The 25,988-nt window shown below is 32.9% G+C and overlaps 1 protein-coding gene across 4 annotated transcripts in view; it reads right to left on the bottom strand.

Annotated features, from left to right (window-relative positions):
* Positions 1-1,846: 1,846 nt before the first annotated feature.
* Ich (ichor) overlaps positions 1,847-25,988 on the bottom strand; it is a 40,320-nt gene continuing 16,178 nt past the window's right edge. For 3 of the 4 annotated variants that reach the window (XM_064221012.1, XM_026629320.2, XM_064221013.1), the window contains exons 3-4: positions 14,935-14,979; positions 1,847-3,677 (exon numbers count right to left, since the gene is read on the bottom strand). In XM_064221012.1, the coding sequence (XP_064077082.1) occupies positions 2,201-3,677; positions 14,935-14,954 (1,497 nt within the window). In that variant the 5' untranslated portion in view covers positions 14,955-14,979 and the 3' untranslated portion in view covers positions 1,847-2,200. The remainder of the gene's footprint in view (positions 3,678-14,934; positions 14,980-25,988) is intronic. The other variant, XM_064221014.1, reaches the window with a different exon arrangement.

Below are 25,988 nucleotides of genomic sequence, written 5' to 3'. Positions count from 1 at the left end.
ATCAAGACGGTATGAAGGCACACGTTACTTATTTGATAGTACACCGATTTTCTTAGATACGCTAGAATGGACAGAAGGATTTACAATAAAATTACAAAAATTATAGTTACAAATAAATACTTAGAAACTACGTTGCTTATTTCTAAAAAAGGTACTTTATTAAGTCTACAAACGCTGTAGGAAACGCTGCGTGTGAAACACGAAAATCTAATGATAATAAATTGAAATAAATCAAATTAATTTAAAAATTTTAAACAATTATATTAAATTTATAGATCACCTTCTCACTGTATTATTTACGCACTGTATTTTGATAAGCGTTTCACAACCGCGCGTTTAGCCCACAGTGAGTAGCACGGCTTAATCGCCTATTCAGGGCCTTAAGGCTTTCGCCCTATAACGCCCTACGCTTCATTTGCAGACGCTCGCAATGTTTAAAATAATTAATTATACGTATGAAATGTATATGATGGAATGTTTGAAAGGTTATAAATATATAAGCCTTGCATGTCATGGATATTTGTCAAGTGTATAACGTATTATGGAAGCCTTTGATTTATTAGTGTCGATATTCTTTTAATTGTCGTTCTTAAGTATTATATATATACTTAATAGTTCTATTTTTTTTATGTTTATTGAACCGGCATAAATAAAATAATATAAAAATCTTATTTCATTATTTAAGAATATATTTATTTATACGTCGGAAATATCCTTAGAAATTTCTAAGGATATAAAGTAACTAGTGAATAAATCAAAACTAGTAATTAAAGACGTTACTAAATAAAAGGAAAACTGAACGAGAATTGTTCAGCGCCACCTGTGAATGTCGCGAGAAATTTATTGACGCCTAGAATATTACGTTATTCAGTAATTCATATTACATGAGCCCTTCATAGTAAATATTACGCAACAACGGATCGCTGTTATTAGAACATCGGGTTGAGTTTTTCTCCATCCGCTTCCCGGACGCGTCGAGTTCCGCTCGCGTGCGCCTGCGCACCGCGAAGGATTCTTGGCGTTTTTTCACGATTTCGGGATTTTGTCGGAATTTTAATAGATGATGTGTCATTGTGGTTTGTTAAATATAATGAATTATTAGAATTCAGCATGCAATTACGATTAGTTAGGAAAATGAAATTATGTTAATATAATAATATTGGAAGAAGCCGATATTAATGTTTTTTTTTTTTTAAATAATTTACAATTACATGGGATTTGAATTGACGTTATTGTAACTTAGCCTTCGCTCTTAATTTTGTCTTTTAGACTTATCCTTAAGATACTTTACTATTAATCATTACATTGAAACCGGTTTCAAAGAAAGACAGACAACGACTAAAATGAGTTTTTTATTTGGTTTGCACCTTCGTACAATTATTATGACGTACTGACCTATCCGCTTAAGCATTGCGTTACTTCCGAGTAATAATAAGTGTTAGCATTTAATTAATAATGTTATGTTTGTGACGTGTTAAAATAAGATTTGGGGTTTTCGCGTTAGTAAAGTTAAACAGCTTTTGTTCAATAAAAATATCATAACATTAAAATGTGGGCAATATAAGTATCGCTGTTAAAATAGCCTCAATTGCTTTGTCTCTTCATTATACGAAGTACCTAAAATTATATATTATAAAGCTAATCATTAGTTTGACTATAAATAGGTAATCGGAGTAAGTATTCACACAAACGAAGACAATTATTAATAATGGGGAAAGTCGCGAGTCGCAAGTACACGTTACTGTGCTCGCGTTCCGTGGAAAATCGACTATTATCTGTCATGTGCGAGATAATGATTTTTAAACGTACAATAAACGAACGAGCGAAAGAAATCGCCGTCGAAGACTTACTGCTACTGAAATGAAGATTACAAGTCGTCGAATAAACCTTCGCTACGTAACGATATTATAAACAATATTATCTACATCAAAATAAATTTGAAGAACTTAAAACTAGTTAACATTGCACTTGTCCTTAGGAGGAGTGTTAATCTACAGGGTTATAATACGTGAACATCGTTCTTAACTAAGTTAAAAGACAATGATGCCGATATAATAGAAATCATATACAAATAACCTAACATGAGATTCTAGAGAGGCACCTACACACAGATATGTCCGTCCACACAACACTCACGCACACAACTACGAGCTATAGAAATGCTTCATTTTGAGCTAGCGATGTAGGAGCCGCCTGTCTCCTAGTCCCGCCCGATTCGCTTGTGAATTTGTTGGTGCTTTATCAGATGCGCTTTCTGACGAAAGGCTTTCGCGCACACGTCGCATCTGAATGGTTTTTCTCCCGTGTGCGTACGAAGATGTACCTTAATATTGGATTTGTTCAGGAACCCCCTATTACAGATTCCGCAGCGATGAACTGGTTTCTCTTTGCCAAGTAGCCCACTCAACTCGGCCGATGTAGCAGATGCAAATGCTAGTGAACTTCCGTGAAGACTGCCTCCGTTACTCGCTTGTTTTGCCTTCGCTCGACTTCGCTTGCTCTTATTTGATGGAGTAACCGTCGTCGTGTGGGCGTGGGGATAGCCTAATAGTCTATCTGGACTGCAAAGGCCATCTGGTTTTAGGCCGAGAGCGTAATGGGGTGCGTAACGACCGTTGAGAAGACCACCGACTCCATCAGTAGTCGAGACGGCGTTGCCGGGAGGTGATGATGTCGATATCACGTCCATACCATAACTAGTCGAGCTAGGTGCTTCTTGTTTAACAGGGGGGCCATTTTGTAATCTATTTTGGAGCAACGGCATGTAGCTATGTGATAAAAGTGACTGTAGCGTTGAACCCGCTTGTCCCAAGTTCTTTTGAATAAACTCCTGGGTTTTAGTAAAATCTTGGCTAGATTTGCATGGATAATCTAAACTAGACTGGTGACTGGATTGAGATGGTGGTGGGGAACCTGGAAGGCCGAACTCGGACAAATCTTGCGGTACTATTTTATCTCCATGTTGACTGTAAGCGCCAGCTATCCATGCGTCGATATCCATCCAGCTGTCTCTAGAATCATTTCTCTCTGGGTCCTCCGGTTGTGACGGAACCGTCGTATCGGCGATCGCAGATCCGATGATCGCCGCAATATCTTCTATAGAGCTTATGTCATACATATCCTGTTTGGTGTTATCGTCGAATATTTTTGTGGGCGGTGAACAAGACTTCGCACAAGAATCGGCGACGCTCGGCACGGATGATTCAGGAAAGGGTTTTGTATCGGGCACATCAAGAGGGAACGGTTTTACGTCTTCTAAATCTGGAGGCTCAGATTCAGCTGCGCATGTCGAGGATGAGACGACATCGTGGTCTGCACCGTAACCGCTTTGCGTGGGGTAGTTGTTATTCTCCTCTGGAAGACGTTGTGCGATGGCATGGAAATGGTGGCCTGAGATGCCGTTGATGGACAGATGACCGGTGTACCCAGTGAAGGGAGGGAGAGGCTTAAGCTCTGCGAGCGGAGGCGGAGCGAGAAGTGAATCAAGAAGCTCGTGGCAGGGCGGAGAAGAGTTGTCCAGCTTCGGATCGAGCCAACAGGCGCCCAGCAGTAGCTCGTCGCCACCGGGCCCGCCGCCCGCCACGCCCGTACACTTCATGCCGCGCCTCACCGCGACGCCAGAGCCAAGGGATACCCCGCCACCGCCATACTTGGACGCCGCCACCCTGCCGCGCTGTCTGTAAAGGAAAACACGTATATTATTAATGTTGTAATTTATATGTAGGTTAGTCGAATACGAAATCAAGATATTGGCGCTAAATAATCGTTTCCATTTTGCCGGCGCGCGCGCCGCTCCGCTTCACTAGCTATCGGTGTTGCTACGATAGTGACTGCTTACTAGTTTTATTTCATTCGCATACTAAGAGACTGATTTACGTTATTTCCTTGCAAAATAGTCATTTTGTAATTCATATTTTGTCAATCATAATCATTGTCAAGCGGATTGGAATAACAGACGAAACGATACCGATCGATAGATAATCGCCGAGCACGCCAATAGTCTCAGAATATAAAGAAATATATTAGTTTGTATCTCTAGTTATTTTCACGATGTGTGAGGTATCGCTTCATTCGCATGGAATTCGTACTACTTATTTCTATCTTATATCTGGATTAAATATTTATAATAAACTGCCTGCGTTTCAAACGGTACAATTAGATTTTGCTTTATGAGCCGAGAGCAGAACCGAAGCACAGTCGCCCGAGTATTTAATGTTATTAAATAAATATTATTTGTATAGTTAATTAAGCAGATTGCTGGCGATGAGCAGACGGATAGCCGTATGCGCGATGCAGTCGGCGATCCACTTTGCGAGTATATCTAAGCATGCACAATTAACCGAGTTATTCGAGTTAGCTGACCGTGTTCTTTGTAACAGCTAAACAGTAACGAAAATAGATTATATTAATACGCAAATTTCAGTGTTTGAAATACGTAAATAATTTAGTAAGCAGTAGTGAGATATAATCAAGTAACAAAATGTTTGATTTGGGTATTTCTTTATAAATATTTGTACTTATGATTGTTATTTGAGATTATTGTTTTACAGAAAAACCGATAAAGGCCAGTGTTCAAATGTGAATCTTAAGCACAACACGACAAATCTAAAACAACTCCTAAATTAGGAAACCTTCATGAAAATCCGCCACATTTGTATCCAGAAGGTCTGGTTGGTGCATTATGATGGAATAAGAGAGGATGAGATTTATATATGAACTTGTTACATCGTGCAGGCCCGTCTGGTTTGGTACCCGATCATCAGATGTTCTACCGCCAAATAGCAATACCATTATCAAGAAAGGCTTAGTGTTTTGTGTTTTGGTTTTAAGGGTGAGTTTGTTAGAGTAACTACATGCATAAGGGACATAACATCTTAGGTGACAAGGTGGATGTCGCATTGACGATGGAAGGAATGAATACTATACATCTTACAGCGTCAATAGACATTGACCTCGGCCGGTACACCTAACATCGGGCGCCCATTTGCCTGTCTGCCTATATTATTTATATATAAATAATTATTGTTTGATTTTGATTAAACCAATGTAGTCTTTTTAAACATGTATCATATATTATAGTGTATAGTTAGTTTATACCAACATTTAGACATGGCTTTTTTTAAAATGTAGATTACCCAATCTTTCAAAACTATTAAGAACCATGACGTTAGGCATTGTACGTTTTATACTTATACGTATACAATGGACAAATCATTACATAACACACCGAGCAATATTATTTCGCTAATATTATATATACGTTACGATATTAAATAATTAATCTTAAAAGTATATAGAATCATTTCAAGTAATCATGGTTCATTTTGGATATAAAAACTCTATTGTCAAATAAACGTAGACCTTTCATTGTAATCGACGTTGCCTAGTCCAGTTTATTATGTGTAGTTGTAACACGCACACTGTCGCAACATAAATGGCGGCACGCAATAATTTGCAATCTGTGTAAAAAATAAGTTCGCTTATAATAAAGATTTGTCTCGGCTTCCGAATCGGCCTTGGGGTGTTTTTCGTAAATCGTTCAGTTCATAAAGGCGATTGCGCGGGTCGTTGGCCCGTAGCGAGTGGCGTAATTAGAAAAAAAATCAAATAGAATCGATTGCGTTCCAAACGTGACCGCAGTGAAAATGTGAACATTTAATTTTTAATAATAATTATAATTTAGTTAATGAATCGTTTCGAATGATCTCTATGTGATATAAACCTAGAATAAATAAAATAAAATTTACAATTGAAATACACACTGATGGCGCGTGTGTATTTCTATTATATTTCGAGCTCTTACCTTGATATATTGTAAACAATTTATCGATACATTTTTGAAATTAAAATGGTTTGCACATTTTTATATGCATTTACAATACTTTTGTCGAGACAATTACTAATATATGCCTCTTCTTATGTACTGTTCAACTTATGATAGAATTAAGTATCACATTAGTCCAGAGATTCAGCTTCGAAAATGATACTACTACTGAGTCTAGTTTATTAAAATACAACGCTTTTGAAATATTTATACACGATAAAATAGATACGACCGCCGATAAAGACAATGTGCGTTTCAGCTACCGTTCGATTTAATAAACAAATGCATTATTTTGAAATCGTAACGGATATAAAAGAATAAAACTTATTTCAAAATCAATTCAATAAATGATTTAAGTATCAATTATTTTATTAATAAGTGTTATAATTGATTGGATTGACTTACTGAATAAATACGTAAACAGAAATTTAAATTTATTGACGAGGTATTTATGACAAGAAATTGACAAGTTTGATATAAAGACTCAAGTAAGAGATATTTAACAAATTCAAATATAAACAAGTTTTTCGTAAACTTAAAACGAAGCGCTGAGTTTATTCAATTTTTAAATATATCTCAGTTCCAATCACAATCCAAAGTTCATATCCGTCCCATTGTATAAATCATTCTTATAAACACACCAACACAAATAAACATAGAGATTTACGATTTTGTGATAACACATACATAACTCGCATAAAACGTACAAATTTATCGCGCGAAAATCATCAATTTCGTTAAATCAACCCATCCGTTATATTTTTAAATGTTCGCGTGCGAAACCGCGACCGTGTTTGCTCGTCTTGATACGATCGGGTAAACGCGTATTTCATCCGACGTCTATAGTAATCAATGATGATCCGAATTCGCGGGAAAGTCTTGATCACATTATCCGCTCTGATGGGCCTCGCCAGTGAAAGTGCTAGGCGCTAGGCGACAGCACACCTAGACTGAAAGACTAGATCACTTAACCTAGTTTTTTTAACTGACAACAGCAGACACAGAGAGCATAATGTATGTATCCGATTTGTAAATATTAGCGTTAAACGCATGAACAGAATTAACGTTAATACGAAGTTTTTCACTAAGTTAAAGTAGATTACTTTCTCGTCGGTCTTGTTGAAACTCAAGAAAAATTGATTTAAAATATAAATAGAAAGCAAATACTTCTATAGTGAGAATACGATGATTTCAAAGAATTGATCTTTAAGCAGGCTACCCAGATTCGAATATAATATATTACTAATACTATAAACGTGAATTTGTACGGATGGGTTTCATGAAATCTGTTACAGAAATAGATTATACCCTGGAATAACGCATTGGTTACACCTGCAAAAGGCCATGCCTTCTCAGGTGGGCGAAGCCGCGCGCCGAAACGATTATTAAAGATTTACCGCTGAATTTTATTACAATGAATTGACAGCGGAAGTGAATTTAGGTTGTTCTTGTAAAAATGCACATAATTGTGAAAAATACGCAATTCGATTATAATAAATCGATATATTAGCTCAGCTCTTAAATGATTAAGTCAAATATTTTGCAACTCACTGCTCACCGAGTGAGATTTCATTTAAACTGACGTCTAATTCGATTATCGATGTGTCTGTAGGAAAAAAAATGAAATGTAATTATAATGTACTTATACGAAAGTTGCTCTATTTTATAAAAGGGGTCGAGATTCTATCAGTGACGTTTTATGATGCTTGGAAATGTAACAATATTAACTTTTTTTTATGAACGGGATAATTCAGTATCAAACAAGTACGGGATTTTTATTAACAGTCTCGTGAATAAGACATTCGTGGATAATGTCGAAATATCGAGCTCCACCAAATAAAAATAAAAAACATGGTAAATATCCCGTTTTAAATATTTGTAGTATATATTAACTTTACATGCAAAAAGTGATCTGCTCTTCAAGATAGGTCTAAGTTAAGGACCAAAATACTTTCTATTTGAGTATGTCGACAAACTCCTATAACACATCTGTTCGATTTACAGAAAGCAAACGTTACTTCAAACATTAACATTATAATTTTAAATATAAGTGGTTCATTAGAGTTATAATCAATGAATATATAGTCTAAGTAATCGCTGTATAAGTAAGAACGTATTTTTGCAGGTTTTTTTATGTTAAAAATATATATATATATATATCACCTGCATAGCTCAAGCTGACTTGTTAATAATATTTATATGTTTTAGTTCGCATCTATCAGTTCTTAATAAATAAAAAAAAAAACTGCGAAGACAGCTGTTAACCTATGACACATGACCGAATAAGTAGATTTTACGAAATGATGCGAGTTCCTTATTTGATTTCAAAACAGTAATAATATTTTTATTTTTGTGTCATAACCGTGCAACCGTTTAAAATACTTCGAATGATGTCTTAAGCTCTCGTTGAACTCTTTTATTGGTAAATCTGGAAATGTCGCATCTTGGTACTAAATTTTATATTTACGGTTTAATTAAATTGTTTTAAAACAATTATTAAGCTGTTATTGATAATATAATATCATTATTTCAGTGTATATAAGCAATAGAGGTGAAAATGCCTCGTAATTTCTTAACAGTACATTCTGGTATATTTTGTACAGTACAACTTATGATAACTTCATTTAAAATATTTTCGTAAATCTTATAGTATAGATTATATTTTGAAATTGAAACAAAGATATCAATGTCGCTACATTGAGAAACGTTTTATTCAGTTGCTGTCAAATGTTTTGATAAAAATGAAAAACATCATTAGGTTAGTTATTAAAAGTTAAACGGTAATTTATATCTTAAGTACGTAGTCCAATCTGTAACATCTCCCTAGCCTTGAGGTAGGTTAGCTTAGTTCTGTAGACATCAGCCGCCATTGTAGTGAATCAGCGCCGTGAAAATCGAAAACTTGATCGCACTCAAGCGACTTTCAATCTTACTGCTTACAACCAAGATTGCAAATTAATAGACGCACTTACGACCTACCGTTTAGGAGCTAACTTTACGCCACTGACACACTTCCGTGCGGGTACCGTTAGCTGGCCCTGTTCCGTTCACCCCTCTCTTTCACTCTCGTTTGCGTCGCGTACGTTTTATTTGCTATCTCGCTCGTCAGGCGACAAATTTTCGATGCGGGCGCGAGTGTGGGTTGGCCCAAAAATTAAATTCGTGATAGGATTTTTTAAGAATTCGTTGGTGGGGTTGGCGCTGGCATATTGGTCATTGGGTCACGTGTCTTGAAGCCTTGTCGATGAGTACAGACCACACAAGACATAAGATTTAAATATTTATTATTTTTTCAGTAACTTTATGACGTATATAATTAAATAAAGATATTCAAATTGAATTAGCGGTTTCTTAAAGGAGAACAGATGAATGAAAATATTTAAATCCGTTAGCGAATAACACAACGCAGTGTTAATAGAACATCGGATTCTTGTTATAGTTTATGTAAGAGAAATTTATAATATCAGTACTACCTTATATTATTATTTATTAACTAAAATAACCATTCAGCATATTTCCGGTCTACTATTTCTCAAGATTTATTTGTGTTTAATTCGTACTACTTGTTTGATCTTGATAAGAAGCCTATGTCCGTCGGCAAGTATCAAGCTTTTCAAGGGCTTTATTTCACATAGAATTATACAAGCTATCAGGCGTATACTGACTTTTATGAACAATTACAGGCTAAAAATAACTTTTACATACATAAATGGAATAAATTTATTGTAACGAGATTTTATATAAATATAACTATTTTAACGCTAGTATGTGTAAATATTGCAATTTAATATTACAAAAAACGATTGAAATCAAATGTGGCATACTTAGTACTGGTGATCAAAAATATAGCAAGCTATAATATATAAATATATAAAAGAAAATATGAAATTAAATGTTATTTTAAAATAATTTTATTTTTATCAAATGATATTTGGAGAATTTATACATTCCACGCGATATTATTACTAATAAACAGCTTTAATCATAAATGATATCACTTGCACACCCAGCACATACTTCAAGACTTTCCTCAGCAATGTATTAATTATTTACTATATTAATATCTTATAGTAATAATTCAAAGTACTTTAACGTAACGAATAACATAAATTATACTTAAATCGATGTTAAGTAAATATTTTATTTAAACATCTTAATATTTGTATAACTGTTGATTAAAAGTTGGAACAAGTTTTTTCTAATTCTAATGTTTATACATTTAATACCTAGCTTTTAATGGAACATCGAAACGTCACGAGTATTCAGAGATAAAAAGATATATATATATATATATTGTTTTTTATTTGTTACATTTATAAACTTATAGTTAAATGTCACCGGCATTTGAAGCAGAAATTTAGAACCTGGTAGTGTTTACACACTCGCGCCGTAGCACGTGAAGCATTGAAAGTGAATCGAGAGTGCACTTGTGTTTGCGCACATAATAATTTAATAAGCGCGGAGTGAGCTAGTATTCATTGATAATATGACTGAAATCGGTCATGTATCAACATTATATTTATTTGACATCCACAAAGCTGTTTCAATTTTCTAGTCAACAAAATATACTGTAAATATAATATACCTATAAATGATTCGCTGATAATCACAATGCTTGAAAAAACTAAAGTTGCACACACATAAGTTGGCGGTAACAGCCAAACACGGAGTAATTAATATTGTTTGTCTATCTGCCTGTGTGCGCATAACCGTAAAATCGATTATTATTATTGAAGTTAATTACATCAAAAAACATATGAAATATTATAAAACATATAACTTAGCTTAAATAAAATTAAAAAATACAGTACCTCGTCCCAATCCAATTCATCACAAAATCAAAATATAAGAGCACAAAATGAAAAACAAAATTCCATCTTTCCACGCGCGCACAACGTGACCGCACAGTAACTTGACACTAAATGGAAGATCTATCATTTAACATTACCCGAAAACTAATTCTAAAAACAAAACAATACATTTCGAACCAAAACTGTAAAAATTCAATATAAATCAAAGGAATTTCACCTTAATGGTAAAGGCTGTAAGGTTGATATGGTTTGCAAAAACAGTCCACGACAAAAAGGCGGTATCTATGATCCTAATTGCCTAATAAAGTCGGCATAACTACTTGTGCCGTTATGAGCCTAAAATAATATACAGTGTTTATTGCAGTATATATAATTTAGGTTCAGTTATTACCGTAAGTTTACAATTTTAAAATGATTTTTGACAAATTGTTGCAGCATGATTAAATAAGCCAAAAACCTTCTCAAAAGGATAAGGTCACAAGTGGGGATCAGGTTGGAGGACGTGTAAAAGCTATTGCTATACTTTATTTAATGGAGTATCAACCAAAAATGGATTCCTAATAGTTCGAAGAATCCCACAGGCGCTAAGCATCGATATTTATACGTTTAAAAAATAATATTCGATTATTCACTAAGTGTGACACGACCGTTGCAAACACAGTTTTTAAAATAACCTTTAAAGTTTATTTTGTACACGCATCACGTGAAATTTAATGGACGGATTATTCATGAACTCGGCTTGTGCTACAGCTTATAATTTTGGACAATATATAGGATATTATCTTTATTGCAAAATATGAAATTTATTTGCGAGTTATTTTTAAAAATCTCCTCATCAATTTTCAAAATACGCAAGGCTTATTTCTTCTAAATTGAATTATAGTTAGTTAGGTTTTGTCCTTCATTTAACATTAATAAGTAAATTAAGTTACTTCGAAGTAATCATTTAATAAATTCAAATCACGTTTATCGTACACTAAAATAAATATTTCAATACAAACAAAACTGTTTTGTTTCATTTATATAAAAGTAAACTATTTACACGTTTATCTCAGACTACCTTAAAATTCTACGTGACAAAGGAGTCGGCGTTTTAATACAGAAAACATCACTTTTATAACTCTTAAAGATAATTTGCATAAAGCCGACTGAAGTAATTGAAGAACAAAAGGTCTCGGCTTCTGTGATCCTTGTAATTGTTCAAAGCAAACAATCGCCGTACCGTTATCAACGGGTTTGGGGAGACGTGATCGCGCAGTCATAAGTACGTAAGATCTGGAGTGAGTTCCGAAAACTAAATGTAATGTTTCATTCAAACGTTATTTTATAATACACAATAAATGATTCTTAACTCGCATTTGCAATATTTGAACACGTATGTATAAATTAAAATATAATGTGTACTTGTCGCGTATTTTTTATTGTATTAAAAAAACCTTATATAAAGTAAATAAAAATTACTTTAGATATTGCAAAGAGTTTTTAGTGTTATTTATTAAAAAATGAATTATTAATGATTTTGTTCGGCTCTCTTTCTATTGAAGATACTTAATTATAATACTTGATAAAAACCCGCTAAAATTCTATCTCCGGTTTCTCTCAGTGTACAAATGGTAGTTTATTGCTGTGACTATCACTAAGTAAATTTTTAAGCTTATACATTGAATAAAGAAATATGAATTCAACAGCTTAATATTTCAATCCATAATAACAAAATTTAGAGACTATATATATTTATAAGATTGCAATGATCGAACAAATCCTGCTGACGAAATGTTGCAGTACCTACTTGTCACAATACTATGCAAGCTTACCGTAATATTAATAATCATATTTAATTCAACGTTAAAAATTTATAGTAAATTCAATGAAATCGTATTGAGTGTATTAAAGAAATGAGTTAATGATAAGTCTCGTAAGGCTTTATATATAGGCCGATGCAGGACTACAAAACATACCATTAATCATAAAGTGTTTTTTAACGTATCTTTAATAAAACTTTAAAATGAATACGATATTCAGAAGACATTACTCTTATAATTTGTTCTCAATTAAATATAATATTTTAAAATTCATACGTTATATTTTTTAGCATGACGCTTCGCTCTCTGATTGAAACCCCTGCATGCATGAACGTGCATCAAAATGCAAATAAGCTCGGCACATTCTCACACAACGTCCTTGGGACCTCATTTACATAAAATAAACATTATTTATTGTTACCGGAACGTTTGTAAATGATAGTAAAACAATTAAATATGTCAAAGACGAATATATCGTGCGTTAAGTTATATTAGTTTCTTTTCTTTTGGAAACATTGCATTTTATTAAGCAATACATCAGTAGCGCTGTTCTGTTGTAATCTTATGTTATGTATCATAGTACGAACTCGAGTTAAACGTGCATAATAAAAATACAGTGGAATCCGTTTATAACGACATCGAAGGGAATTGACAAAAACGTCATAATAACCGGACGTCATACAAAGCGTTTTGTGAAAAAAAATAAAAATATATAAATATATATATTTTGCACATAATAAGTACATACGAAACATGTATGTATGTACTATATTCTGTAAGTAATCTGTAATTTTTGTCTGCTTTTGTTTTTTAATTTTTTTTTGTAATAACAGTCTAATACTATTGTGTATAGAAGACATAGCCATGGTCAAATTAATATTTTCAATATTGCTATGAACAAATCTGCAGACGACCTTTGAGTGACAATAACTTACTCAGATTAAAAACATAGAGCCAGGTGCCGAACGTCGCCGGGAACATTACCGAAGGTGTACAGAATCATGTCCGTCATTCTAATCGGACACAATTTATTAAAAATGTGTCATAATAAGCGAACTGTCACTTTAAGGGAAGTCATTATATCCGACTTTTTTACAAAGAATTTTATATGAGAACCAAACTTCATAGTGTAAGTACGTCACAATAAACGGTTGGCCAATATAAGCGGAGTCATTATAACCGGATTCTACTGTAGTATAATATGTTGTTATATATTATTTATTTATTTTTAAGTTAATAATAAAATGTTTATCGTGTATTAATGTGTATTGCCTATGTGTTATAAAATTCACATAATAATACTGTGCCATGCGAAGTCAAGTTAAAGTCAGTAATAACAAGTCGAAATGTTTCAAAATCAATTACAACATTAAAAAACCGAAATCTAAAAAATAACAAAGTATTCCCACAAAAAATCATTACCAAATGCACAATGCTCAAAAAAGCGGCTCCGTGAGCGGTCATTGTCCTTTTTTACGGGATAGCCCGGGAACTAACGGGACGGGTTGTCGACCCCTGGCTTGACCTTGGGAATCCTCCGAGGAATGAGAAATGAGATAACATAGAGGTTTTACCGTCAAAATGGTAACGCGCTTTTAAATATTATGATGAACTATTGATATTAGACGCGTAATAATTTCCACTTATACATTGCAGTTAGTTGGAAGTAATTATTTAATCGTATTAAAAAATAAAAGGATGGTTTATTGACCCCTCCGATCTTGAGTTAATATGGACGGGTCATATTACATATAGAAATTTACAAACAGACATACATATTTGTTTAAAGTTGGTATACATGTCTAATTTTGTAAGCTTATGTACGTATGACACTGCTATGATTGACTTTAAAAAACTACAGGTCTATTGTTCTGTAATGATTATATACCTGATATGTATTTTCATTTTATTGTTATATTATTGTTCATGTAAAGATGTAAGATATCTATTTTGTATCAACAAATGTAATAAAACGAGCGTCGATGGTAGCAATCACTGTCCTCTAAATAAATTGGCGTCTGGAATAATAAACATTCCTTACACCGTCAATGTACCGCCAACCACTGGAACTAAGATAAGATGTTATGTACCTTGTACCTGTTATTACGCTGGCTTACTCATTTTTCAAATGGAAACGGTACTAAGTATTGTTCTTTAGCGGGGTCTGAGGGGGGTAAACTTGGGCTTTGATTCTGAGTAACCTTCGTCCATAAACCCTAAGAAATATAAATCACTTGTCCAACAATCCTATCAATGTACCGTCAAAAACGGGTTCTTAGATGTCATGTCTCTTCTGGCTTATTATACTGGCTCACCTACAGAAGATAGCTGATGAAGCGGTAACTAATGCGTGATTATATAAAGTTTCTATTCGTTCCGGTTGTTTGTAGTCTATGTTTAATAACAGAAACAAATGAATAAATAATATAAGTGTGAGGTGACGCCGGAGTGTTATCGTATATAATATAATATACATATATAATAATAGAGTTCTGACCTTATATTATTTTCCGGCATTGCTCCCGCCTCGAGAGTTTTGTACCTTAAAATAAAATGCCAAATGTTTTCATTATGGAAATTTTGAAAAGTACAATTATAATTTTTAAAGCAATTTTTAATTCAAAGAATTGTTTACGAAAATAATTTGGATTACACACTGGAAAACTCCTTAGAATTATAAATATCATCAAAAACAATTTAAGTATGATTGATCAATTGAGATACAGATTTAAATATATTTGTAACGTATAAAATTCCAATTGGCGATATTCATACAAGAGAAGTATATATGTACTTATTATACAGAGGTGATCACAATTCAAAATATAATGTTATTGAATTCTCTACCTTGTAATTATATTAAATTATGTTATGTTTGTGGACTATTTATTCCGAAATATATAAGGACTATCAAGGTATCTACGCACTGCCTGTGTCCCAGTGAAATGAGTCGCGTACTACATACAGCTCGTTTATAAGTATAATTAGAACTAAACTTTTACTTATACGAACGTTTATTAAATTTAACGTTATATTGATAATAAACGAACACACATTGTCATTAAACGTAAGTATATCATACACTCTCACTTAGTAAATAGAAATTGCAAAACAACATCCTTATATCCGGGTATTAAGGTTCAAATTTGACCAGCGTTGCATGTTGAAGCCCAGTTTTGTGAGTTGACAACTTTTATATTTCGCACTCGGTCGCTAATACGGTTTTCTTTTCGCTCGCTTTTCTACGCAGTTTTGAGTAAACAGTTTTGCTCTTTTTGTAGGAATGAATTTCACTTTATTTATTGCTTAGCACCTCCCGCGGGTTTTTTATTTATTTATTTAATAAAGGTAGGCAGGCCAGCCAATGGGCCACCTGATGGTAATTGGTCATTACTGCCCATAGATATTGACATTATAATAAGAAATATTTACCATCCTTGCAGCAACCTTGGGAACTAAGATGTTATACTCCTTGTGTGGGTAATATCAGGTGAGTGGGTGGTACCTACTCACATGGGCTTGCACTGACCCTACCACCAATTAATAGATATAAACTTTTATTCTACCGTCTAACAATTTATTACAGGAAGTAACAATTTCGTCAACTAGATATTAATACATGTATTTGTATTCCAAACAATTTTTTGCCTTTATATCGACTAATATTGATATTCGTTTGCATAAAAAATAACTTGAGAAGGCATAATGATAAAGAATGAAAAACACAGTTACACTAAATATGTAGTTCTGAAGAAATAAACGTGATAGAAAACTTCGCACGCAGAGATTTAAGGTTGGAGTTTTTAATTTTACTATCAATAAATGTGTGCAACGTTTCAATATTAAACGAATTGACTTAATTAAATAGTAATTATAGACAATTTAAGTAGCATTTACAAGGTCCTAATTTTGAGGAGTTACTGAAAATTTGTTGACAGAAAAACTCAATAAGTTTTTATAGTTCGTATTTGCCTTCAACCCGGGATCTTAGGATGCAGCGATATAAGCTGGCCAATAGACCAATGAGTAAGTAAATCTCTACTTGTATTGAGGAACGTGTCGAATTTATCTCAAACGCTTGAGTAGCGAAGCAATAAAGATGGGCCGATAAAATGCCGAGAGTGCGCCGATTGCAGGTCGACATTAATTCGATCTATTTCTAGATATGTCGCTCTATGTTTTATCTTCAATCAAATTATGTTATCTAAATATTAAATTCAAGAATTTTTAACAATATTTCTAGATGTTTTATTGCATTATTTATTATATTAATTTAATTATACAATTATAGTGTAGTCTTGATTATTTCTTATTGAAAGTCAAAATCAAAATATAAAAGGGAAGCTTCATCTCTAACTAGCAAAGCTTTATAAATTAAATTATGTTATATTAATTACCAAATCAGTGACAAGTCTTCGTTCAGACTCTCGAATACCATCCACTGATCAGTACTCAACAGACAAACATCAATACTTTATATAAGATTTTAAATTAACATGGTTATTTTTATTATGTATACATATGCATGAAATAAATAAAACAAATAGTAGGGGTGAAAGTGACAGTGGTAGTGGTGACCCGTGTTTACGCAGCAAACGTACGAGAAAGGAGGTAGTCCGATATGGACACTTCTAATGCCGTCAACATCTACCCGCAAACGTCAGTCTCGTGAACAAGACATTCGTAGATAATTTCGAAATATCGAGCTCCAAACAAAACAAAACAAAAAACGAGGTTTGCTATACCAATACGCCCGTCAAGCCAAGACATTAAAAAGTTAGTCAAGTTATTGTAACAAATTTACTAAAGAAAATTAAAATATAGATTGTTTTATTCGCACTGGTTATAGGTTTATTAGTTGATTTATTAAGTTCTCATCATAGAACGTCCGCACAGATTACTCGTCCATCAATTCAGGCCAAAAATAAAGTTGTTATCTTTTTATGTGGGACGGAGGCAGGGCCGAGTTGAGATGTGATCTTTCATCCTCATAGACTAATTACCGTCAGTGCGGTCACTGGGTCGAGATACTGCAACCTTAATTTTTATATTAACAAGCCATACGTCTTCATCCGTGGGCATTGAACGTAGTTGTAAAGTATCCTACAGGCTGACATAGTACGTATATATGTAGGAAAACCTACGCATTTTAAGTGTTTTTAAATTTATCGTGTAATATCAGTGTGATTCTTTCATAGAGAAACTGTTTCCTTGTATTTAAACCGTAAGGTTTTCTTTAGTATTCTATCACGGACTTTATGAATTTCATTACGGAAAGTTCAATAAATTTTATTCTTAAGGCCTTAAGGGCCTTAAAATCTGCAGCGTTATCATAAAAACACTTGTTCAACGCGGCAGTTAAAAAATCGATCAAAATATATACACAAATATGTATAATTGTATTAAAACATTCTTTATACCGCGGTTAAATATCTGTCAGACTGGATTCTGGGTCAACTTTGTCTTAAGAGGGGCCTTTAGTTAAGAGCTTCCTGCTTTATAGCCTACATTAGTACAACAGGGAAAGGCTCTGATAGTACGACCCAGTATTGTATACGTTCTGTACTTGCGTATTAAACAATATATTATGTTGAGCGAGCTCGTGGACGGAAGATGTAGACTGTCAATGCGTCCGTTATTAGAAATGAATTGTGTTTTATTTGGTTTTCAAATTAACTTCATAACGTTAAAAGGATGATTTAAATCAATTACGAATTGAAATAAATTTTATTTAAATTATATTCATAAATATACTACGTCATATAAAATCGGTGTACTTTGACGTATCTGAATAATTAATATTTTTACAGTTTTGTAACTAAAGTCATATAACAACACTAGACAAGAAAACAATTGCAAATTATACTCGCTTTAATTACGGTCTGTGTATAAAAGAGAGTCAGGATGATACCGGATAAAAAGTTTCGGATTAAACTGTGAATTCTTTCGTTTGCCCCTTTGCTGCAAGACATATGCAAACTGATTAATCTTCGGTTTTTGAAATGCTGAATAATTATTTATTTTTACTTTTCTCTGAATGCTTATTTGTCGCCTATTACGTCATCAGCTGTCACCGACCAATGACCATTCAGATTAAAGTCAAGCCAGTTAAACTGACGTTAAACACCGTTTCAGAAACTAGATATAAGTTAACCCGCCATTAAACTATCCGCGAACAAAACAATTATCATCCGATACAGATGAATACGAGATAATCGTGAGAACAATGTCGAAATACAACAATTACGTTAGTAATGAAGTGCTATCGCTAACGGTGAGTGCGCGAAATGGTGGTAGCTTGGTGAGCGGTTACCGTTACCGCGACAGATAAACCAAAGGTCGGGCTGCTCGAGATTAACTGGCTTGTATCATATATAATTAATTTAACATTTACTGTCGTACGAAGGGAAAATACTTGTAACGGAAATTATTATTAAAGCAACATATTTTGCATATACATGAGATTCGACTTCGTTCGTTTGAACGTCAGATAATATTTCCAAAGTTGGAGAATCTAAATATTATTTTATATAAATTCAACATATTCGGAATCCGTTAACTGCAACTGATTACTTGATCCAATTTTTATTTTATTTTGCCTGCTCATTTTAATGATAATGATCAAATATAATATTACTAGTTATTTAATCCATAATTTTTCAATATATAATAAGTAGCTTCGGCTACACGGAAACAGATATAAACAGATAGACTACTTAAGTCGTAGCCCTTTGTGCGCAGCCGTAACTGCCAAGTGAATAAATATATTAAAAATAATTGTTTATTACTTAAAAAATAATTCTAATGCGGTACTAGTTTTGTTATATTAACCCAAGTGAGCTCCATTTTATGAATATTATAAAAGTATCTCAGAACATTTGCGACACATACAAGTACTTATTTTCAATCACAAGAACCACATTATACATTTTGAAATCACGTAAATATATATCTTCTTTTAGAGCGATGATGTCCACATTTAAAAGTTTAGGGTAAAACTTTTCTGAGAAACAAATGAGATTAATTTCTGCCTCTGCTTGCTGAAATCTTCCTAAAAAATATCTTAGAATAATAATATTAGTTATATTTTTACATGAATATCAAATGCAAATAGTAATTGTAGCCCCTCGTCTTGATACTCAAGTCGTACACGTGTAAACTTATATGTCGATTCAACACCTTTGCTCCAAGTTGAACCTTGACTCGGGACAGGTGGTGTACCGCGGAATAAATAGCGACCATTACCATCTGTGTACACCTTCCGAAACATTCGATAACATCGTACGGAAAAAAACACTTTACACAAACATATTAATTAGGTACAGGTTTGAAATTTAAAAAATCGATTACAAAAAACATAATAAGCTATTTAACGCAAAAACTTAACGAACCCTCTTCTCACTTGTGGAGGCTTTTATAGACAAGACAAAAAAAGGATTACAAATACATTATCAATACTTAATTCTTCAATTGTTTGTTACATTATATTTGCATTTCGTTTTAGTAAAAGTTCACAAGACTGAAGAAGAAAAAGAAACAATGTAAATTTTGATCATTAATTATATAGATTATTTAACAATTATATATATAAATGTAGGTGTTTAAAGTTTCGTGTCGTCATTACGCCAAATTGCCTGAAGTCGTGGATGTTGCTGTGTCATATATTATTAATGTAACTTTTTTCACAAAATTAATTTACCTTACCGGGTTTTAATACTTAATTACTATTATAACATACATTTAATTTTATATTATAAGAAGAAGACAAGCATTATTACATATGCGTATTCGTTAAATAATACAATATGTACAGCCTGAAAATTTCCCACTGCTGTGCTGAGGCCTTTTCGACCTTTGAGGAGAAGGTTAGGAGCATATTCCACAACGCTGCTCCAATGCTGTTTGGTGGATTCACATGTGGCAGAATTTCGTTGAAATTAGACACATGAATCGTAAACAATATAAGCACATTTCGTATCTTATATCAAATTACTTTTTGTCCCATTTGCTGTCGAAACACTTGGCCCTTGGATTAATGGTGCAAAAAGCTTCATCAAAAGTATAACACCTCGCCTCATTGCCTCCACTGGCGACAGGAGGGCTGGTTCGTTTTTAGCCCAGAGGATCGGAATTGCGGTTCAACGGGGAAATGCTGCTAGCATTCTTGCCACCATTCCACGCGGTCAGGATTTGTACAGTAGCTATTTTTAATTCATATTTGTATATATTTAAGCACTTATTGTTATCAATTCATATAAGCACATGAAAATTCAGACGTGCTTTCCTGGGTTGCGTGAGGATTGAACTAACTTAACGTAACTTAAATACCGCAAGACAGCCCAATACCGTTGAACTACACCAGCATGTAATCATATAATATATTTATATTGACAACTTTATTACGGTTGCAATTCATTTCTGTTATTTACTGTATGCAACGTATTTGGAATAGCAATATCGCGAGTAAATTGAAACCGATGTACACATTACATTACATCTATAACTATTAAAAAGAAAACAGATCTATCTATTTATATGTAGGTACGTTCGTAACATCGTGTAAATGTCTTTCTATCTGGATAAGGCCCAATACCGTAATGAAAACTTTGTTTAAATAAAAATATTGTATTAGATAGTTGGTTAACAAGGTGGTGTGATATGATACAATAATATTGATAAACAAAATCAGCTTGTAGTCGGACAGGTGCATCGCTACCGAAATGTCAAGAACAAATGCCGGAGTTTGATAAATAACGTATATTATACACCAAAGCAATCGTTTTAACGAGCCTTTTAATATCAAATAAATAGTGATGTGCCTTTAATAATATATGAAATTAAATATTTCATTTTAACGACTCATTTATCAACGCATCATAATAATAACTCGGATAAAGTTTATTCAGTTTATCAGTAAGTTTTTTTATCAGTTAAGCGAAAAATCTTCAAATTTATATTTTTAACAGACAACTTTCGTTGTAAGTGTTTAACTGTCAATTTATTTATAGTCTAGTATTGAAGAACACGATAGTGGGACAACTTTTTTTTTGTTTGAAAGATTATAAAGTAGATAAATTTCTTTACTCAATACAAACATTACACTTGTAGCCGGAGTAAAAATATCCGACGTTTCGGAGAAGAAAATAACTGAGAAGAGCCTTAGCAAGAAATTCGGAGAGTTTTTATAAAGCGTGTATTATTTTCTAACTATATAATAAAATATAGTACCAAATATTTTGTGACTTATTCTTTCAGAACACTATTAACACTACATTAAGAAATTAACCGCCAAATATCCTAGAAATGATATGCATTCATGCAATAAATTGTAATGCTGCTGTCCCCCGGCACGTATCCATTAGAAAAGATTATAGTGTTAATATGATTGTCATATTAAAGAAAATCATCAAAATTACATATCACAGGACGTTAGGCTTAAAACCAACCTTAATTTTGCAGTTTAATAAAATCAACTCTGTCAATATGCCGTGACCGAGAGGGCCCAGTAGTTAGAACGCGTGATTACGGGTTCAAAACCAGGCAAGCACCACTGAATTTTCATGTGCTTAATTTGTGTTTATTATTCATCTCGTGCTCGGCGGTGACGGAAAACATCGTTAGGAAACCTGCATGTGTCTAATTTCAACGAAATTATGCCACATGTGTATCCACCAACCCGCATTGGAGCAGCATGGTGGAATATGCTCCAAACCTTCTCCTCAAAGGGAGAGGAGGCCTTAGCCTTAGTGGGAAATTTACAGACCGTTAATGTAATGTAAAAATATGCCGTGACTTTTAATTAGAATGAGAATCATGATTATAATAAATATAAAATATTTAGAATCAATATTTAAGCAATCAAGACGTGTTAAGCAACCTAAAGATCAGTCGGTCCATCGTCCGACATGTCATTCATTAAAGCATCGGCTCGCTTTATCTGTCAAAAGTTTAATTTAATAGCGTAACGGGTTCTGCCCGAATACAATCTCGTACAATAAGAGTTCGCATTGTGAGTGATGATGTGATTCAGTGGTACAAGTTTAATCACAAAAGTGTTAATTAATTTTACTTTCATTTCTCATCAATTTTTCACTCTACCTTATATATTTAATATGTCCTAGTAGGTAAAACAAGATCTTGAATGAAAATCACGTGTCAAATTCGAACATAGAAGACACCGACTTTACTCAGTAAAGTTTTCACATGCTTATTTTGTGTTTATAATTTATTTTACTCTCAGCATGAATGAGAACGTCGTAATAAAAAAAATAAACTGCCCGTGGCGGGAGAAATTCTGCCAGGTGTATAATAGTAGGTATCTACTAACTCATAGTGAAATAGAATAGCAGGGTGGGGTGGTTTGTAGCTCCTTCCTTATGGGATGGCTTTGCCCAAATGTATCACTTGTAAAAGAGTTAAGAATGCTAATAAAAACTATAATTGGAAACGTCAGTCACATTAAATGTCAATATTGTTAATTTTATATAACATTATATCAATTTAAATAAATTATTTATTTATTTTAATGATACGTTGAATATAATTTATATATTATATCATTGGGTCATGTCGGCGCCTTATGTATAAATGCTATAGAATAAAACAAAATCAGTCAATGTGGTCGTTCCTCATTCAGTCCGCATAATAAATGTTTATTTGCGATACCTATGATTATGATCAGAATGACACACGCATACGTGTATTTGATGAGCGTGAAGTAGCTTACTTTAACATTGGAGATATCGATCTGACTGTAGTATCGATTCGGACCGAATTATTAAATTAAACCTCATGCAGAACTCTTAAAGTAGGCCGAAATTACAATGTACAAATCTGCGTAAATCTCGCGTGTACATATTTTAGATCAAAGGAGGAACTGAATTATTTAAAGAACTAAGTGTTAATCTCGATATTGAACTTCCTTGCAAATATATTCTTCGTAGTAGTTGCTATATCAATGTATCGTTCGTTTTTACTGGAAATGTTAATATTAATTTCAATATACGGTTAAATGTGTTCTTATCTTTCATTATTTTTGTTTTCCATTAACGCTGTTATCGCTATTTTGTTTAAGTGTAATTATTAGATTACTATACTGAGCTCTTAATTTTGAACCTTTAAAATGAAATGTATTATTAAAATACAAACTTTTTGGAAAATAAGGCAATAGTTCCCTTCGAAGATAAATATATCAACAACTGAGTACGTTGAGAGAAGCTGAGCGGGTTTTTTGTTTTAATATTTTCACATATTCGTTAATGTTCGTGTACTATATCTCAAACAATTATTGTCTCTATGAACTTGTCAAATATCAATTTAAAAGTGTTTATTAGTCGTGATGACGTTAAAACAGAGTTACTCGTAATTATAATATTAGTGATCTAACGCTATAATTCTTACTACACGGGCATTTCAAGCCATTCATATGATCGTTTAAATTTCGCCACTCAATCAAAATAGCGCTGATTTCCAACAGTAGGATAGCTGCCGGCTGCTCGCACTGACTTCTGTCATTAGGAATTCAATAAAAGCTATAAAGGAATAGTGGTATTTAAGATTTGCATAAAAGAATCCGTAACGAAAATACTTTAAAGTAGGTTTACGACGGAGCCCGCTATGCGTGTCACCTGTCACGCGCTAGATACCTAACGATTCCTCTTAGCTTGTTTGAATAATATCGTGATTTTTAGTAATTTTTGTTTACAAAGAGTAGATCAACCGTCTGCTATTAATTAAGAATGACCTTTAAAATCTACAGCTGTTTTTTTGTTTTTACAAAGTAATTTAAATAAAATATTTAACTAATATTTATACCTTTTATTTATTTTCATATTTGATGTTGTTCTAAGACCGACGAAATTGTAGAGAAAGAAGCATCTGGATAGGGCCGTTATTAAACATTTTATTAAAATATTTTTTTTATTAAATATCCAATAAAAAAATAATAAATGAAACAGGCTGTCGTCAGTTTATTCCAGTTATTATAAAAAAAGTTTTGTAATGTAAACAGTTGTATAATATCCGATCAAAAATATAAATGTATAAATGAGAGCCAAGTCCAATAATATGATATATACCTTGGTAGTTGACTTCAACGACAAAAGAAGTGAGATCTAAATGGGTGCCAAGTTCAATGGTCCTTCCTGAAATTTATTTATAACTACATAAAATATCATTTCTTCTGATAACTTAGGATAATATATTGTAGCCTAAGGTCTGTATTGGCTTAATAAAATGATAAAAAATTTACCAGTTTCAGATTTTTTTCTTTGTATTGGCCTAATTATCTACCTGCATGCCAAATTTGAACCTTCTAGGTCACCTGGAAGTAGGTAATAGCTTTGATCTATAGGTTAGTCAGTGATAAAAATGACGATTTTTAGACGTAAATATCTAAATAACCGTATGAGATGCGTTTATGAAATTTGGAACATATATGTATCTCGCGAGTCTCAATATATGAGCCAAATTTGACACGTTTATGTCAAATAGTTTTTGAGTTATGAGGAGGTCAAAAGTGGCTCCAAATGGTTGGTGTAATATTACACACGGTGCTGCTCGCCAGTCTGTTACTTGAACTTGGCTGACAGGCTACCGCGTGTCTAGATACAAGAAAATGTAATAAAATATTGTCAGTTAAATATAAATCTATTTAATCACACCATTATTTGATTGCAACGTAAATAAATTTATACTAATTATACATGACACAATACAAGTATTAAAAAGTTATTATTATTAGGAAATAAGCAATAACATTTTAATATGTTATATTGAAAGAAATTTGTCTTTGCCTCTGGCTCCAAAAATACTTATTCATCTTTTAAATGTATTTGTTCTTCAAAACCATCGTTTACACATGGCACACGTTATATCTATTTCGTGTCCTGCCGAAAGAAGGAACAGGTTTGACTCCCGGGTAACGGTACGCTGACCCCAATACATTTTTCAGAACCAGATGGACCTCCTATCTTTACCATCGAATATATAATTCATTGCAGTTGAATTTATTGTTTCTGATTTTGATTTAAAAAAATATAAATTGTTTCATTAATAACTGTTGACAAGTAATTTAGTTTTATATATGTATGTTATAATAAATGAGTTTTATATCTACGAGTACTTTGTCTGGATATAGGTTATGAATAATTTGGAAATATATTAAATTAAATTGTGATTTTGTATGTTAATGACGAGATGTTCCGATATTGTTGCAGGAATGCTTTTCTAATTTTTTTCTCTTATTATCAAGAGCTTGACCGTCTTGAGAAGGTTCTGATATAACTTTGTTGTTATAAAACCTTAGAGCGCAATGATGATCATGACAAATGATAATTTTGTTTGTACTTTGAAATTAAGTTCACATTCAGTACTGCTGGTATAAAAAAATTGTTACTATAATTTGAACTAATTTAACTTAAATCTTTTAAGTGAAAAAGACTGATTTAAATTGTGCTGAGCGTGTGATGTTAGTACTCGTAGAAGATTGTTTGCATAGTAAAAATCTTAGCCATTATCGATCATAGTTTTGCAATGTGAAGTTAATCCTGG

Source organism: Vanessa tameamea, chromosome 5 (genome assembly GCF_037043105.1).
Source record: "Vanessa tameamea isolate UH-Manoa-2023 chromosome 5, ilVanTame1 primary haplotype, whole genome shotgun sequence".
Lineage (NCBI taxonomy): Eukaryota > Metazoa > Arthropoda > Insecta > Lepidoptera > Nymphalidae > Vanessa > Vanessa tameamea.
Note: the sequence above shows the minus strand (reverse complement) of the source record. Positions and strands in the feature narration are given on the sequence as shown.